General features: G+C 49.8%; 1 protein-coding gene across 9 annotated transcripts in view; it reads left to right on the forward strand.

Annotated features, from left to right (window-relative positions):
• The window catches only part of AMER3 (APC membrane recruitment protein 3), a 71,677-nt gene extending 59,862 nt beyond the window's left edge, over positions 1-11,815 (forward strand). For 4 of the 9 annotated variants that reach the window (XM_070242218.1, XM_070242219.1, XM_070242222.1 and 1 more), the window contains 3 exons: positions 560-819; positions 1,155-1,258; positions 7,289-11,815. In XM_070242218.1, the coding sequence (XP_070098319.1) occupies positions 7,309-9,750 (2,442 nt within the window). In that variant the 5' untranslated portion in view covers positions 560-819; positions 1,155-1,258; positions 7,289-7,308 and the 3' untranslated portion in view covers positions 9,751-11,815. Of the gene's footprint in view, positions 1-559; positions 820-1,154; positions 1,259-1,695; positions 2,047-7,288 lie in introns of those variants that run through there. The other 5 variants (XM_070242225.1, XM_070242226.1, XM_070242223.1 and 2 more) reach the window with 4 other exon arrangements.
• The last annotated feature ends 6,238 nt before the right edge of the window (positions 11,816-18,053 follow it).

Raw genomic sequence — 18,053 nt, forward strand, 5'->3', positions numbered from 1 at the left:
GGGCCCATGGCAAGAAAGAAAAGGGTTACAGCCAAGCCCCAAAAATACGGATGAGAAAAGCAAGTCAGTGTATTATAAAAATAACATAAAGTAAGTTTAGGTTAGAACAATATTAAAGAAAAATCATCAGTAATATCTGAACAGGGACATCGTGGTGTGAAAGATCTTTCAAGGGGTCCTTGGAGAAGACCTATCTCATGTCTTGGGGAAAGAAAAAATTTTGTATATAATTTGTTTGTTTTGTTTTTGTTACCTAAAAGTAAGGATGTTTTTATACCCTCTGAAGGGACAAAGGAGATGACTCACACTAGCTCTCCTTGGCCAAAGGGTGACAGGTTGAGCGTTGGAAAGAGCTATTACCACTTATTGGAAGAGGCGGAGCCCATAACTATCCTCAAAAAAGGAAAAGTTTGGGAAATATAAAAAGTCCTTGTAACGCAGAAGAAGGGAGACCATTACAAGAGAGGCTGATGTTCCCTAACTTTAACTGGTGAGGACGCCGGAGTCTGTGGGAGTCCTACCTCGATTCAAGGAGGCTCAGAGCAGCCTTTGTTTCTAGCCAACAGGGAAGAACTGATGCAGGGAACTCTGATGGCCGGAAACTGCCAGGAAAAGTCACCAACAACATGCTGTGAGGGGGGCCTCTGGGGTCATGCTGAGTCAGGACTGTCCAAGTCAAGAAATGTAAGAAGGTGGGCTCATCCAAAGCAAGCGGATGATCCTCACTGGAGGAGGGGCCTGTGGCGGAGCCCCTCTCGACCCTGGGTGACTAAGTATAAAGAAGGCTGATGGGTTATGACGAAGCCAGCCCAAACCAAGGTGAGACACCTTGTGTTCAGGGTTTGTCTTGGACATGGGGACAGGGAGGGAGCCCATGATGCTCAGAGCAAGGCACGACCTTCCTCATCTGCCCGAGCCCTGACCTCCTCTAGGCCTCAACCCAAGCCTGGCCTGGGCGGTGGCCCCTGCGTTCTTCTGCCTGCACTCACCTCCGCTGTGTTGGATCAGCCCCCTCACCACCGTCCCCACGCCCCGTGGGATCAGCCGCCTCACCAGCACCACTTGTGCTTCCCGCCCGTCTCCACCTCACGCCCCCTCCCCCACGCTCCCTGAGCTATCCTGGAGTTACTTAATCCATCCTTTATTCCCCCCAGCGTGCAGACCCTCTGTCCTCAGCTCGTCGGGTAGAGAATCCTCACAACATTGCTGCTCCTCCCTCAAGACTGCGGCGGGGCGCAGGATCAGCAGACCTCGCACAGTGAGTACCCGGGAGGGAAGCGCCTCCTCTGTTCCCGTTCCTAATATAATCGGGACCAAGAGAGGCAAAGGCATTCTGTAAAAAAGGTTCTGGAAGACTCTGCTCTGTCCTGCATCCCGAGATTGGCCTTCCCCTTCTTCCAAGCGCGCTCCGAATCCTGGGTGGGACTCATAACTAGGCCCGTGTAACCGAGCCCTTCCGAGAGAGTTGGGATTCAATCTGCCTCCGCGCTACCCGCTGCAGGGCAGGGGCAAGCACACCTGTGCGCTCTCAGGGGTTCGAACCGGGGCGGGGGGAGACGACGGGGCGGCGGGGGGTCCCGGGAGCACGAGCGGCTGGGCCTGATGGATGCAAAACCACAGCCCTGCGGCGAGGCAGAGACACACAGAGACTGAGACGCCGAGAAGAACAAAGCGAGACCGAGCAAGGTCCGGGCCGCGGCGGCACGCCGAGGCGGCAGCCCTCCCGGAGCAGCCCCCGCCCCGGCCGGGGCTCGCATCCCCTCGCCCGCTCCTGCGCGGGGGCGCCTCCGCGGCCCACTGGCTCCCGGCCCGGCCCCGCCCCGCCCCGTCGCTCTCCTGCGGCTTAACCCCCGCCTGCCCGCCCCCTGCCGGCCCTTCAGCCCCTCCGGCGGCAGCAAGCCGGCGCTGGCCCTCGGCCTCCCCTACCGGCGGGCGCGCGCGGCGCCGGGAGCTGACCGTGGTGCTGAGCGCGCGGCTCGGGCTCGGGCTCGGGCGCGGCTCCCGGCCCTGCCAAGGCCGTGTCCTGCGACACTCCCGGCCCCAGCGGTAAGGCCTGGAGAATGTAGGCTTGGGGGTTGGGAGGGTGGTAGCGGTGATTTGGGAATTTTCGTGCGCTTTTTCGCGCGATGGACGGGCTGGGTGGAAGAACTAGGGTCTGCGCTCTCTCCAGCCTGAGGTATCCTGGACGGATGGTACGGGGTCTAGGGTCTGGGGGAGATGACGCTTTTAGGTCTGGGCTAGGGAAGGGGAGAAACCCTGTGCCCGCGGATGCGGGGGCAGGGAAAGAACGGATAAGACTGGAGACCCATCTTCTCTCGGCTGAGCAAGCCAGGAATGCCCAGAGACTCCCATAGAGGAGGTGGACCAGAACCTTCGCTCCCCGAAAGGGCCCTTTGTCTCCCCAACGTGGGGGTTGGGTGAACTGGTGATGTTCTCACTGCAGATTCTATTTCTGCTTCATTCCCACCCCACACCCATCCCAGAACACAGAGGCTTTCCCTCCCCACAATGACCTTAACTTCATTGCTCTGAAAGGCAGCCTCGACAGAGACAAACTATTGCCCCAAACATAGCCTTCCGTCCCCAGCCCAATGTCCAGGAAGTCCTGGGGCGGGGCTCCCCTCAAAGGCCTCTGCTTCCTTGTCACCATTCACCCCTTTGTATTTTACTGCTTGTGATTTTCATGGATATTGGGGGCGGGGCAGGGGAAGGCATGGCAAATACCAAAACTATTCATCAAAATTTTTATATCTCCAAACGGTTCTGTTGTATATATGTACCTCTGTGGTTTTTATTTTGCTGCATGAAACACCCAGTCACTTTCATGTTAAAAAGAGAAAGAAAAGCACAGAATTAGTTTTGCAAAGGGAAAAGAAAATCGTAGATAGTTGAGTTAAAGTTAGTCGTGTGGAAAAGCAGCCAATAGAATGACTTCATTTGCTCAGTTTGCAGTAAGTCCATATGCATGTGCATGCTCTGTGTAAGGAGCTGAGAGGGAAGGCCCACGCACGGGAAATCTCTGCCCTGCTTTCTCTCCACTGGATCCTGCTCTGGCTCCTAACCTGCCTTCTTGCCTCCACTCTTGCCCCTACTTTCCATTCTCACCTGCAACTGGAGTGATCTGTTAGAAGTGAACGTTGGCTTATGGCACTCATCCTTGATGACATGGCACTAGGATAAAGGCCTAGACCCTCCCTGTGGCTTCAGGCCAGGTGTGATCTGCCCTGCCCATCTCCTGGCCTCATCTCACTGGCTTGCTGCTCTGGCCACCTGGGCCAGCTTCCAGACCTCTAAATAGTCTCCTCCCTTGCTCCTCTGGGCCTTTCTGCAGCATGTTTCCTCTGCCTGGTATATACTTCCCATGTCTTTTGCCTGGTTGTCTTCAGCTGTCTTTTGGGTCTTGGTTTAAATACCATATCCTTGAATCAGAATTGATTAAATAAATACATAGTCTGGTCCCTGTTCTCAAGGGATTTAGAAGTTCATTTTCGAGATGAAAGACTTGGTCCAGGGTCTTGTCACTGAGACCAGTCTTAGAAAATGACATTCATAAACTGTAGAATTAAAATTCCCAGATCCAGCATCCTATTTAGGAAACATAGATGTGAATATATGGCTAAGATGTCTCAAAAACATAAATACTTCATTTAAATAAGTACTAGCTCACAGCCTATGACAGTTGGAGTCCTGAACCTTAAAGAATTTTCGACTTCACTGGGGATCAGTAAAACCAAGCAAGCCCCAGAGGGAGCAGCCAGTGATGCCTGAGTGCTACGGAGAAGAAGGCATCAAGCTGGGGAAAGGACAGGTCAGCTTTGTCCTTTGGGGAGGGATGTCGCACATGGTGGGAGAGTATCTCTTAGGTTTCATGCTGGGCTCCACCTTGGGGGTCTTTAACCACAGGGTTACAAAGCAGCGTGTGCATTTTTGCAGCTGAGAACCTGGATGCATTTGGCCTCTGCCCTCAGGCAAAGACAGTGCCAGCATCTGCCTGTCCAGATAAACCCCAGTCTATCCCTGAGAACTGTCATGGAAGGTGACTGTTCAGCTTGTCTCCAGTTGGGCAGTGAGCCCTCTGACCACTCAGGGAGTTCCCACCCATGTCACCTATGGGCTCCACATTTCCACAGAGTCAGGCTCTGATAAAATATTTTAATGCGGAAACTGACTGGACTGAACACACGCTGAATTTCATGTGATGGCTCTAGTATTTTGCAAGTCTCTGGTTCATTGTTCTGGACCTTAGCGCTTATTGTCCTATCGATATACAAAGCACTAAATGAACTCAGGAAACAGAGTTGGCAGTGTTAGTGACACTGAGTCCAGCTGTCTATAGCAATCACAGCTCTTTTGAGGGATCATTTTTCAAGTTTAGAGTGCGGTGAAATTTCCAGCTGCTCTTGATTTTAAATCAGTTGACTGTTCCAAGAATGAAGAATTTATTAAAGAGATTAGTATCAAATAAACCACCTTAGTTCTGGTAGTGGCAAAATTCTACACACAGTGAAATAATCTTTATCTTGCCTGCTTGAAGTTATTTCCAAGAGTACGGTAACAAAAAGATTTTTCAAAAACATAGAAAAGAATAAGTACAATAGAGATCTCATAATGAATATCTGCAAAATTTCTTGCCATATAAATTATATCACCTTCAATTACAATTTTTCTGAGTTTATATGAGCTACACTTTTGTTTTTAATCTTCATTTTCATTATGCTTTCCAAAATTTCTCATGAACACGCATTTATTGTTTGATTTTTATATTTCCCATGAAGGGGAGTTTGAACTGCTGGTTAATAGGATGTCTGTCATGGTTAAGAGCACAGGTTCAGAATCAGACAGGCTTGGGGTTCAAATCCTAGCTCTCACTTCCCATCTGTATGACCTGTGCCAATCCATTGGCTTTTCAGGACCTTAGTTTCCCCTTTTAGAATGGGAGTTACAATGGTATGCCCCTTATAAGGTTATGAGCCAAGCACTGTGCCTGGTTAGGTAGATGTAATCAGGACTCACATCCAAGTCCTCTGACTCCAGAGTCAGGATAGTGACCACTATGCTCTGTGCCGCAAAACCCGTCAGAACTGGGGAGGCTGTATCTAGGCCACAAAGGATTGTGGAGAGTGGAGTTGGGGTCAGCAGGTGCAGGGTGGGAAAGGCTTGGGCACATGCCACCTGGCAGGAGACAGAAAGGCAGCTTGAGGCACTGTTCCACTGCCCAGGATGCTACCACCAAGAGCTAAGCTGCAGCCAGAGCCCAGCTGGAGTTCTGTGGCTTTCCCTGGTGTGGTGCCTACTCCTGCTCCTATCCTCCAGCCAAAAGTCCCAGATGTCCCTCTGCAGGGGAGGAAGTGCTGCCCACAGGTAGGAGCAGAGTAAGGGCTGGTCAGCTTGCCCTATGAATCTCTATAGTGCCAGCTTGCCACCCCTTCTGATCCTTTGCTTTAATGTTGCCACTGGGCTATGAGGCAGCCCCTCTGCCCACCCCTGGTGCTCATGTTGAAGGGCTGCAGAGACTCTGGAGCTGACTCTGGTCAGCAGCCCTCTGGAGGCAGCTGCAGGGCTTCCTGGGCTGTGGGTGTGAGAGGTGTGCAGCTGACAATGCCACTTGCTTTCATGCCCACTCCATTCCTCCCTTGTGAGCTGAGGGGGCGGGAACGCAGGTGCTCTCTGTGGAGCAGGCCTCATGGAGAGTCAATGAAACTAGCCCAAACTCTCTTCTCTAGTCTCTCCCCGGCCAGACTGACAGGGCACCAACTGAGGGTCACTCACTGTGAAGGAGAGGAAGAGACCCAGGGACAGACTGGGCATGTGGGCAGGGTGCCTTGAGGACACAGCAGGTGAGAACCCGGGACGTTCTCAGGGGTGCTCTTCGGCACTGTCTTCTTTTAGCGGAGCTGTGTGAGGCTCCAGACTCACCCCAAAGGCACTATGTCTGAACTAGACCCTTGCTGCTCTTCCCCCAAACCAGTTCTTAGCACAGCCCCTTCCTTGCCTGCACTCACATCTCATCCTCCCCACTTCTCCTTGTCCCCATCTCTTGGCATGAATCCAGTCCTCAGTTTATATGACTCAGCCTGTTTCCCTTTCTTTATTCAGTTGCTGAATCCTGGTGTTTCTTCCTTTGAAAGACCCTATAACACTACCTTTCTTTTTCATGCTTGTGACTGCAGCCTCCATCTAGACCTTATCTCCATATAGTCAGCTCATTTTAGCTGCTTCTTGTGAGTCCTCTCTGCTCAGAGCCTCTCTCCTAATTTATCCTCTCCTCCACTCAGATGTCAAATGATGGTCTTAGACCACCAACTTCCTTATGCCATTACTTCCACCCACCCGCTTAGAAGACTTCCGTAGCTGGACATTTATCTCAGGGTAAGGTCAAATTCCCCAACTGTGCAAGGAGAACAACTTGGTAACACTCTTACCACTTTCCCACTCCCACATTGAGGACAGACATCAATAGGCGATCCCAGCTCCCTTTCTCCTTGAACTCAGGTTGGGCATCAGAAAACTTCTCTGGATCGTGCTCCAGGCATCACTATCTGCCAGTCAGGATGTGCACAGAAGGTGACACCTCCTGTTGTTTCAGTCCGTGATGTGCTGTGCCTGTCCAATCTGCCTCTTCCTGGCCTCATGCCTGCCTCGCACCATGATGCTCTCTCTCTTCGCAGTGCTCAAGCTCTGCATGCACCATTCGATGCTTGCCTGTTCCTTGCCTAGTGGCCTCTGTGTAGATTGAGGCACCTCCCTGAAGGGCAGTGTGTGTGTCTTCCCCTCAGTCTGATGACTGCCTGTGTCTGGCCCAAGAGGCAGGCCTGGATTCCTTTTGAGCTTTGTCTCTTAGATGAAGGAGGCAAGTTATTTATTGAATGCTCTGCTCCATCCACTCAGAAGGGCCATGGTACTTCCCATAAATGTGTGGTGCTCTTTGTAGAGTGCCTGGGCCTGGAAATGGGAGTCTAATGGGCAGGCATGCTCTGAAAGGATGTTTGGGCTAGTCAAGAGATCACAGGTCAGGGGCACCAGACCCCAGTCTGCTCTCATTTTGGTTCCTACTTTGTGCCTGGAGGCACGTGACTTAACTTCTCTGGGTATCAGTTGTCTATAAAGGCTAGAGCAGTGCACGTGGTGGGGGGGTAGCTCCCTTCTCCCTCCCTCCTTCTCCATGGAGGACCCAAGTTTAGATGTCAGAGTTCAGCTCCAACACCGCTGTTGAGCAGAGCAGGCAGAGGTCTTCTAGAACCACAGGCCTCCACTCTGGTTACTAAGTGCCTCTTGCTTTCCTCCACAGCAGCTAGGGGCACTGGCAGCATGGAGCTAAAGAGAGGAAAGACCTTCATCAAATCCAGCCTGCAGATTTCCCACGAGAAACCCCTAGACCCAGCAGCCACTGTCCTGGCCAGGGAGGATGCAGGCCCCTGGTCAGTCTCACCGGAAGGGCAGCAGCAGCCCCACGGTGAGAAGGGCCCCCAGGTCAGCCCCAGCACCCAAGGACATGACAAATGTTCCAACAAGGGGGGACAGCCAGACCCTGAGGTGGGTGCTGCAGCTTTCTGTGGGGCCACCTTCAAACTGGTGCGGAAGAGCAAGACTCACGACAATGTGCCTGAGGCTGGCCGGGCGGGCGCAGCCACGGGGCAGCTGGTGGGCAGTGCAAGCTTCCCAGGGCCCTCCGGCAGCCAGCGCATGATTGACTACCGCCACTTTGTGCCCCAGATGCCCTTCGTGCCAGCCGTGGCCAAGAGCATCCCAAGGAAGAGAATTTCCCTGAAACGACCCAAGAAGTGCTTTCGGAACCTCTTCCACATTCGCAGAAGCAAGACTGAGAACTTGGCCTCGCTGGCGACCAGCGGGAAGAGCCTTTCCTCCCCCGGGGGCCCCTCAGAGGCTGGAGGGCAGCCAGGCAAAGCCTTCTTCCCCTGGGGCGAGGGGCTGGCGTCCGATGGCCTGTGCCAGGACCTCTCTGACAGCGAGCTCTTGCCTGACTCTTCCTTCGACCTCTGCAGTGCCCTGTGTGAGGACGTGGCCTCACTCAAGAGCTTTGACTCACTCACGGGCTGCGGGGAGATCTTTGCAGATGAGAGCTCAGTGCCATCCCTGGAGCTGAATGAGGGCCTGGAGAGCCCAGCCGGGGCATCGCAAGCCCTTGAGAGCAAGGTTCCCAGGGGCCCCTTCCAGGGCAGTGTGGAGCAACTGGCTTCGCCTGCCCAGAACGAGATGTCTGACTTCGCCACGTTCTGGGACAGTGTGAATCAGTCAGTGAAGCAGCAGCAGCGGGTCCTCCTGGGCCCTTGGCTGGGGGTTCCCCAGGGGACAGACACAGACCAGCCCAGACTGGATGCAGCTGGTCTTGCTGAGCTCCCTCTGTGCCCCTGCAAGGACCCCCACAGTGGCTCCAAAGCCAGTTCCGTAGACACAGGCACCCCCAAGAGTGAGCAGCCTGAATCCCTCTCCACGAGTGACGAGGGCTACTATGACTCCTTCTCACCGGGCCTCGAGGAGGACAAGAAGGAAGCCCTGAGCCCAGGTATGCCTGCAGCTACCTTCCCCCGGGACAGCTACAGTGGAGACGCCCTCTATGAGCTCTTCTATGACCCACGTGAGGGCCCTATTGGCCCGAGCCTTGATGATGAGCTGTGCGTGTCCGAGAGTCTGTCAGGGCCAGCACTGGGGGCACCACTATCCATGTGCAGCTTCCACGTCGGGGCGGAGGAGAACTTGGCTCCAGCGCTGGGCCCAGACCTGCTCAGCCAGGGCTTCTTGCAAAGCTCCTGGAAGGGCAAGGAGTGCCTGCTGAAGCTCTGTGACACTGAGCTTGCCATCACCATGGGCATCATCAACTGGCTCCGCCGTGGCCCTGAGCCCCGCAGCCCACCTACCTCGGCCCCTGGGGAGCCCACAGCCCTGTCCGGGGAGCTGTCGGGGAAGCTGCGAGGTGACTCTGAGAAGAAGGGCCCAGGTCCAGCAAAGCTGGAGGGCAGGGGGTCCCAGGCCTCAGAGGCAGGTTGGATAACCGTGGGCTCAGCACCCAGCAGACAGGAGCCCTGGGCAGGTTCAGTCACCAAGGACCTGCTTGCTGGAGAGAGCGAGGTTCTAGCAGGGGCTGAGCGGGGGGCCAGCTCGCTGTCCAGGGACCCATCTCTGGATGGTGTGCAGGTCTCTGGGGAAGAAGGGACACAAGGCCACCCTGAAGGCTCATTCTCCTCTGTGGGGTCTGCAGCCTCTGCAACAACAGACACTTCCAGCAAAAACAAGGTCCCAAATCCCTCAGCCTGGCCTGGCTCCCAGGAGCCTAGGCCATCTGGGAACCTGGGGTGTTTGCAAAGTCCCTGGAGGTCAGGTCTTGGTGGAAGCACCCTGGATGCAGAGCCCACCCTGACAGGCTGTGTGGCTCAGGTGGCAGCACTGCAGATCCACCCAGACTGCCAGCCCCCTGCTGCACAGCCCTCAAGGCCAGATATGGGCAGTGGGCTCTGCGGGCAGCCTCAGACTAGGAGCCCTGACATTCTGCAGCAGAGGCAGCCTAACAGCTTCCATAGCGTGGCTGCCATCTGTGTCCTGCCCTCCCTGGGCAGCCCACTCCACAGCCCACAGGACCAGAGGTGCCCGGGCCGCATCCTGGACCTGAGCCGGCTCAGGGTGGAGCCTACCAGGCTGCATGCCCAGACCAGTGCCTCTCTGGAGGACCTTCCCCTGCAGCTCAGCTTGAGGGCCCCGGAACAGGCAGCACACGGGGGCCAGCTGGACTCGTAGCCTCGTTCAGGCCCTGCTGCCGGGCTGAGCCCCCGGGGCCACCTGCTCACTTCTGACAGCCAGCAGGAGGGCCCCCCCGCAAGTGCTCCAGAAAGCCGCTGCAGCTTCCTGGCCCTTGAGGGCCTCCTCTGCAACCAGCTAGAAGTGGGGGCCCTCCGGCCAGCCATGGCTGAGCCCCACCTGTAGGATGGGCTTACACTCACCAGGAGCTGTGTCTTTGTGGGCACATTCAGGAGAATCTAAGACCCAAATCTCCATTGTTTGTCCCTGATGTGAGAACTGTGTTGGCTGGTAAGGAGGTGGCAGGATTCAGGCAAGTGGGGTGGGGCATTTGAATGTGGAGGCATCCATGCCTAAACCCACCAGCTCAGCCAGAACAGGTACAGGACAGCCCAAGGCCAAGGACAGTTGCAAATCTGCCAGTACTCTCAAAGTGTGCCTCACTGATTTCCCCACAAGGAAATGAAGAGTCCAATCCTGGGGGTTGGCTGTGAAGTGGCCACCCTGGCTGCTCCTCGCACAGCATGTCAGAGAGAGGAGCTCGGGCTTGATGCTGATAGGAAGGAAATGGTACATATTGTAAACCAGAGCAGAGCAAGCCAGTAAGTCTGCACAGGGGTTGAGAATAATAAGCATGTGGAGTGGGAGACAGGCAGATGGAGGGCTGCAGATGAGCTCAAGAGTGCCCACGGGCCCCTTGCAGCCTGCTCTCTGCCCAAGACAAGCAGCCACAACATACTGGGGCTGAGGGCTCTGTGGGAACAGGAAGCAAGACCAGCCCTGTCTCAGCAAAAGCCTTGGAACTGGCAGATGCCGTGATTACTGTGCAAACAGGGCTGCCCAGACCCTGGGGACCCTGGTCCATGGGTACCGGTGAATTCTCGGTCACAAATCATCCCATAAAAACAATAATTTCTCCCAACATGACTCTCTAACTGAGCCATGGTTGGCAAAATTCTCTTTAGGAAGAAGTTGATTGATTTTTCACAACTCTGCCATTCTCGCCCCTCCATACTCTCAGCATCCCTGACTCCCCTTCAGGAAAACTCACCTCTGAATGGCCTGTACTCCTTAAACCAGAGAAGGCACAGCACCAACACCCAGAATTGTGGAGGGAGAAGGTGGCCTGGTACTCAGGAAGGGCAGGGGTCCTCTCTGGTCGGCATCAGGATGGCAGGTGCAGCGACAAACCGCCCATCAAGGTTCTCTTTGGTTAGGTCCTGCCTCAGGCAACCTGCCACAATGAGATGCCAAGGATGGATGGATGCCGCAGGCAGCTGTGAGATAGTTTCTGGAGGAAGGGCCAGCATAGAAAGGGGGTGGGTCAGGTGATGGGGGCGGAATTCTGGAGAGAGGGATGCAGTCTCACAGCTGACCCATGCTGGTGCCTTTCTCAACTGTCTGGGGCTTTGTTTCAGGCTAGAAAATGTTCCATGGCCCTTGTTAACAACTGCTCACTGAGGCCTACTGTGTGCAGGATGCAGACAGCACATCATAGGTTCAGAAGGGCCCAGCAAGGCTCCTCACCAGGCCCACCTAGACCTGGGACACCGAGGAAGGTCAGGACCAGCCTTCCTGGGAAGCCAAACTTGACCTTTGCAAACCATCACAACAGCGTTCTTGAGCGTCGCTGTGAGCAGGCTACTCACAGGACAGCTCACCTCATCCCTGCCTCACCCTGAGCACAGTTGTTCTCCTCATTCCTCAGACATGGAAACCGAGGCATGAGTGCTGATGCAGCTTGCTAATGGACACACACAACTAGCATGCAGCATTGATGGGGTTTGAGTCCTACCCCCTGGTCAAAAGGTCCAGCTCTTCACCAGGCTCTGGAACTTCTCTTGCTGAATGCCTGCAGCGAACGCCTCTCTCAAACCTTCATCCTCCTTTCTTTCAGGGCACAGATGTCTGAACACCTCTGGGTGCCAGCTGCCTGTTTCCCTGTAAGAGGCTGAGAGCCAGGGGTGGGCGCCCTACATTCAGCCACGCCCTGTCACTCTGTACTATGCCTGAGCAGAGCACTGTTCAGTCAATACTTGTGGGAATAATGAAATGTCAAAAGGTTGCACGTGGTTTTATGATTTCTTCCTGATGACAAGCCTGTGTCTGGAGAGAGCAGAGTTAGGGTTTTACCTTGGCAGAAGTTCTGATGGAGTGTTTCCTGGATGTATCTGGTGACTGGTAGTGATGGGGGAGAACCCAGCCAGGCCCAAGGGCACTGGGAAAGGCAGGAACAAAGGTGGTCCAGGCATGGTCAGGAGGGGCCTAGGGTCAGGATGACAGGAACAAAGGGGATCCAGGACCCAGAGGCCATGGCGAGGTGGTGTCTGCAGTGACCTGGCAGCAGGACAGCAGAAACAAGGAACTGGGGCCATGCCTATCTAGGAAAAACCACTGGCCCAGTGGCTCTCGATCTGGGGAGCATCTTAAGCAATCCCTGCATCCCAGAGATTCTCACTCTCAGCACTCTTGGAGGAGGTCCCAGCAGTGGGCTGCTGGGTGCCTTGCTGGGGGAATGGAGGAGGGTAGTATGACCTTCCTCTTGCATCCAGTGGGTCCAAGTCTCCCTCAGCCCATCTCGCTCTCTGTACCCACCCTGCAGGCTGCCCTCCCCTGCAAGAGAAGTCCAGGCACGGCTCAAGGACATCCTCAAGGTGACCCACTGAGGGGAAAGGATAACTGCAGGCCAGCTCCTGTGACAGAAGCCCAGCCCGTGCTGGGAGAGAAGAGGCCTGGTTGGGGCATTTTCAGAACTCTGGCCACGTTTAACCCGCTCATTCACACGTGGCTATAGTGGTTATAGGGTATTTTTCCCAAGGAAAATATCCTGAGAAGTAGATCCAGTTGTCCCAGTTCACAGCTGTCCCCAGGGTCACACAGTGGTAAGTTGGGGGCTGGAATTCACCCTGGGGCCTATGCTCTGTACCTTACAACCTTCTGAGGTTGCTCTGGGAACTGGGAGATGCTGAGAGGGATCTGGGCAACCTCCCTGCCTGCTCTAACAGTGGGGGAGGCCTGAGCCCTACAGCAGGGTGGCTGGGGTGGAACAGGAGGCCAGGGAAGAGAGCAGGAGGGAGGCGCCAAGAGAAGAAGGGGTGGAGGGCTGCACAGGTTGGGGAAGAGCCTGTGAATGCATTCGAGGTGCTGCTGACCTTTCCTGGTTTCTTATTTTATTTCAATTTTTTATGGAACAGAGATAAATACACAGGATACAAAACCCAAAAGGCACAGAAAACAGTGAAAAGTGAGTCTCTGTCCTTTCTGCTTTACCCCTCTGTTGTTTTGAGATCAAATTCCCACTTCCCACCACCAATCCGAGCAGTGCGAGGCCAGAGCCTCCTTGCCCCAGCCTTCTGAATGAGTATGGGGCGGCAGACCCTTGTATGCCCATGATGTAAACACACGTGAACTTTAACCTTTCTTTACTGCACAGTGTGTCTTAGACAGCTTCTTAGCAGGTACCAGCAGCAGGCATTTCTCCATTTTCTTGAACATTGCACAGTAGCTGCCTGTGGACATCAATTAATTTAAATACTCCCCTGTTGGATATTCAAGTTATTTTCCATTTTTGTTGCTACAAATAATGCTGCACTCACTCCTTTATTATCCTAAATGTTCTCTATTAAAGCCTTCTTCAAAACTATAAAAGTGAAACTTACCTCACCAATGACAAGATGCATTTTTTAAATGAACACCACCTCCTGCTTCCTTGACCCTGCCCCACTGCCCGGCTGTCTCGAGGCCCTGATGTTGATGGCCTGGGCTCCATGCTGATATAGACATGTCACACAACCCCATATTTAGGAGAGGAAAGGTGTTTTTTGCTATTGCGTGTAAGACCTTGGAAGTGTTATTCCCATCCTTACACCAAGAAAAATCTGGACAAACTGAGAATCAATGGCTATTCTTGACCTATCGGAGAACTGAGGTCACAGGGCAAACAACTTCCCTGAAACCTGGAGAGACAGGTACATCCAGAGAAATCCAGCAATGAAGACCTGGAGCAGACACTGCAAGATGCCAAAACTGGTAGGAACAGTTAAAGAGAAATTTTGACAAATTGTTGCAGGCTGGGTGAGGCTGGGGGGCTGGACAGTAAAAAGGAGGCCTATACCTCCATAGGCTCTTCTTCCAGGAACCACACTACATTTTTCTGGTGAGGATAGAGAATGATCCCCTCATGGGCCTGACAGAGAGAAAGGGAAGGTAGCCAGACCCTTCTCCTAATAGGTCTACCTCACAGGAGAGGGACTTCTCCTGAGGACTGTCCTGAAACCTTTTCCAAGCTGAGGGAAGGGAACTTCATCCCACTACAGTCCTCTCCAGCCTTCTTGTCCCACACAAGGAAACAAACAAGTAGAGGAAGTGATAGTCAGCCAGAGAGGACTTCAAGAAAATAGACTGGGAACTAGGCTGGAAGGGACTAGGGTTTCTGAAGGTTTGACGCCATCCCCGGGGCACAGGCTCACAGAAGACTGAGACCTAATTAGAAGCTTAGAAGATAAGGGAATATCCCTCCCCTGCCCACCCCTCGCACTCACCCTATCACCACTGTGATAAGCCTCTAGCAATAATAACAGTGGGTTACAGCTAAAAGACTTACAAGACCTAAGATTCTCTCTAAGGCCCAGAACAAAGGGAAGCCACAAGGAAAAGAAGGGAGGAAGAAGTGAGCCCACTGTGGTAATATGAAGCCCCTGGTCATAGCCACAGCTATTTCAAATATGAAAACAGCACAACTCTTAGCCAGATTAATATAAATCCTCCCACTAGAAGCCTATTTACCTCAGTACCTATTGCCCTATACAACATGTCTGGCTTTCTACAAAAAATTATAGAGCCTGCTAAAGATAAGAAGAAACAAAGTCTGAAAGCCAAAGCTTTCATTAGAACTAGGCTCACAGATGTTGGGATTATCAGATAAAGATTATAAAATGAGTATAATTAATATGTTGAGTCCTAATGAAAAAAGTAGACAACATGCAATAACAGGTGGTAACATAAGCTGACATGAAGAATTCAAAGGAACAAATCAAAAGAAAATGCTAGAATATAGATACACAAATCAAAAACACTGTAACAGAAATGAAGAATTCCTTTGATGGGCCATCAGCAGACTCAACATAGCTGAGGAAAGAATCAGAGCTTTATTATAAATACCTTAAGACAAATGGCAATGAAAACCAACACACCAAAACTTACAGGATGCAGAGAAAGCAGTGTAAGAGGAAACTTTAAATCTGTAATGCATACATTGAAAAAGACACAAGGTCTCAAGTCAATAACCTAATTTTACACCTTAAGGAAGTAGAAAAATAAGAGAAAACTAACCCAAAGCAAGCAGAGGGAAGGAAATGATAAAGGTTGAGTGGAGATTTAAAAAACATGGAAAATGGAAAAACAGCAGAAAAAAATCAACAAAACCAAAAGTTAGTTATTTGAAAATATCAACCAAATTGACAAATCTTTAACTAGATTGACTGAGAACAAAAGAAAGACTCAAAGTACTAAAATCAGAAATGAAAGTGGAGATATTATTACCAATTTTACAAAAATAAAAAGGATCATAAGAGAATGCTATAAACATTACATGTGAACAAATTGGGTAACCTAGATGAAATGGACAAATTCCTAGAAACATACATCTACCAAAACTGAGTCGCAAAGGAATGGAAAATCTGGATAGACTTGTAACTAGTAAGGAGATTGAATCAGTAATCAAAAATATCCCAACAAAGAAAAGCCCCAGACAAGATGACTGCCCTGGTGAATTCCACCAAATATTTAAAGAAGATTTAACACGAATCCTTCTCAAACTCTTCCAAAAAAAAAAAAAATGAAGAAGTGAGAACCTTTCCTAACTCATCCATGAGGCCACCATTGCCCTGATAGCAAAGCCAAACAAAGACATTACAAGAAAACTACACACCAATATTTCTCATAAATATATAGATAGACAAATCCTCAGTAAAATACTAGCAAACTTAGCTCAGCAGCACATTAAAAGGGTTACACACCAAGACCAGGTGAATTTTATTCTTGAAGTACAAGGATGATTCAACATACAAATATCAGTGTAATACATCACATTAATAAGATGAAGGGAGAAAACCACATGATCATCTCATTGGATGCAGAAAAAGCATTTGACAAAATCCAACACCCTTTCATGATAAAAAAAACTCAATTAAATGGGAATAGAAGGAAACTTCCTCAACAAGATTAAGAGAATTTATTAAAAATTCATAGCTAGCATCACTCTCAATGGTGAAAGGCTGAAAGCTTTCCCCTAAGATTAGAAAGAAGACAAGGATGCCCACTTTCACGCCTTCTTTTCAAAATATTACTGGAAGTTTTAGGTAGAGCAATTAGGTAAGAAAAAGAAAGAAAATACATCCAAATTAGAAAAGAAGAAGTGAAATTATTTCTGTTCACAGATGACATGATTTTATATGTAGAAAATTTTGAAGACCCACAAGAAAACAGTTAGAACTAATAAATTAATTCTGCAAAGTTGCAGGATACAAAATCAACACACGAATATCAGTTTCATTTCTATACACTAACAATGAACAATCGAAGAAGGAAATTAATAAAACAATTCCATTTACAATAGCGTAAAAACTAAAATACTTAAGAATCAATTTAAACAAGGAGGCAAAAAGAATTTTCCGCTGAAAACCACAAAACATTGCTGCCAGAAATTTACAAAGACACTAATATATAGAAAGACATCCCATGTTCATGGATTGGAAGACTTAATATTGTTAACATGACAATACTACCTAAAGCAATCTACAGATTTAATGCAATTCCTATGAAACTCCCAATAGCTTTTTTTTTTTTTTTTTTTTTTGCAGAAATAGAAAAACCCATCCTAGAATTCATCTGGAATTTCAAGGGACCCAAAATAGCCAAGAAAATCCTGAAAAAGAACAAAATTGGGGAACTCACATTTCTTAATTTGAAAATTTACTACAAATTTCAAAATTAAAAAAATTTACTACCACAGATTTACTACCAAAACAGGGTATTACTGGCATAAGTACAGACATATAGAACAACAGAATACAATAGAGAACCCAGAAATAAACCCTCATGGATTGGGCACCCTTTGGCAAGGATTCTAAAATTATTCAATGGAGAAAGGACAGTCTTTTAAACAAATGATCCTGGGAAAATTGGATATCCACATGCAAAAGTATGAAGTTGGATCCTTACCTTATACCATACACAAAAATTAACTCAAAATGAATGGACCAAAGACCTAAATGTAAGAGCTAAAGCTATAAATATCTTAGGAGGAAACACAAGGGAAAGTCTTTATAGCTTTGGATTTGGCCACAATTTCTTATATCTGACACCAAAAGCACAGAAAACAATAGAAAAAATAGGTTACTTGGACTCAAAATTAAAAACTTTTGTGCATCAAAGAACACTATCAAGAAAGTTAAAAAACAGCCTACAAAATGGGAGAAGATATTGCCAAATCATGTCTGATAAAGGATTAATGTTAAAAATGTATAAAGAACTACTACAACTCAACAACAAAAAGATAAACAACTCAATTTTTAAAAAGGGGCAAAAGACTTGAATAGAGATTTCTCCAAAGGAGCTATACAAATGACCAATAAGCAAAAGAAAAGATGCCTAGTATCACTAATCATTAGGGCAATGCAAATCAAAACCACAATGAGATACTACTTCACACCCATTAGGGAGGCTATTATATCTATTGAAAAGGAAAATAATGAGTATGGAGAAATCGGAACCCTTGTGCCTTGCTGGGATGTAAAATAGTGTAACCACTGTGGAAAATAGCCTGACAGTTCCTTAAAAAAATAAAACATAGAATTACCATAAAACCCAGTGATTGCATTCCTAGATATAAACCCAAAGGAAGTGAAAGCAGTGACTCAAACAGATACTTGTACACTACTATTCACAGCAACATTATTCACAATAGACAAAAGGTAGAAACAACCCAAATGCTCATCAACACGTGAATGGATTAACAAAATGTGGCATAAACATAGAATGAAATATTATTCAACCTTAAAAAGTAATGGATTTTGATACATGTTACAACATGGAAAAACTTTGAAAACATTATGCTGAGTGAAATAAGGCAGACACAAAAGGACAAATATTGAATAATTCCATTTACCTGAGCGCCCTGGAGTAGGCAACTTCATAGAGACAGAACGGAGGATGGTGGTTGCCAGAGGCCAAGGCAGGAGGGAGGGCAGAAGGATGAGTTATTGTTTAGTGGGTACAGTTTCTGTTTGGAATGATGAAAAAGT

The sequence above is a fragment of the Equus caballus genome, chromosome 18 (genome assembly GCF_041296265.1).
Source record: "Equus caballus isolate H_3958 breed thoroughbred chromosome 18, TB-T2T, whole genome shotgun sequence".
Classification (NCBI taxonomy): domain Eukaryota; kingdom Metazoa; phylum Chordata; class Mammalia; order Perissodactyla; family Equidae; genus Equus; species Equus caballus.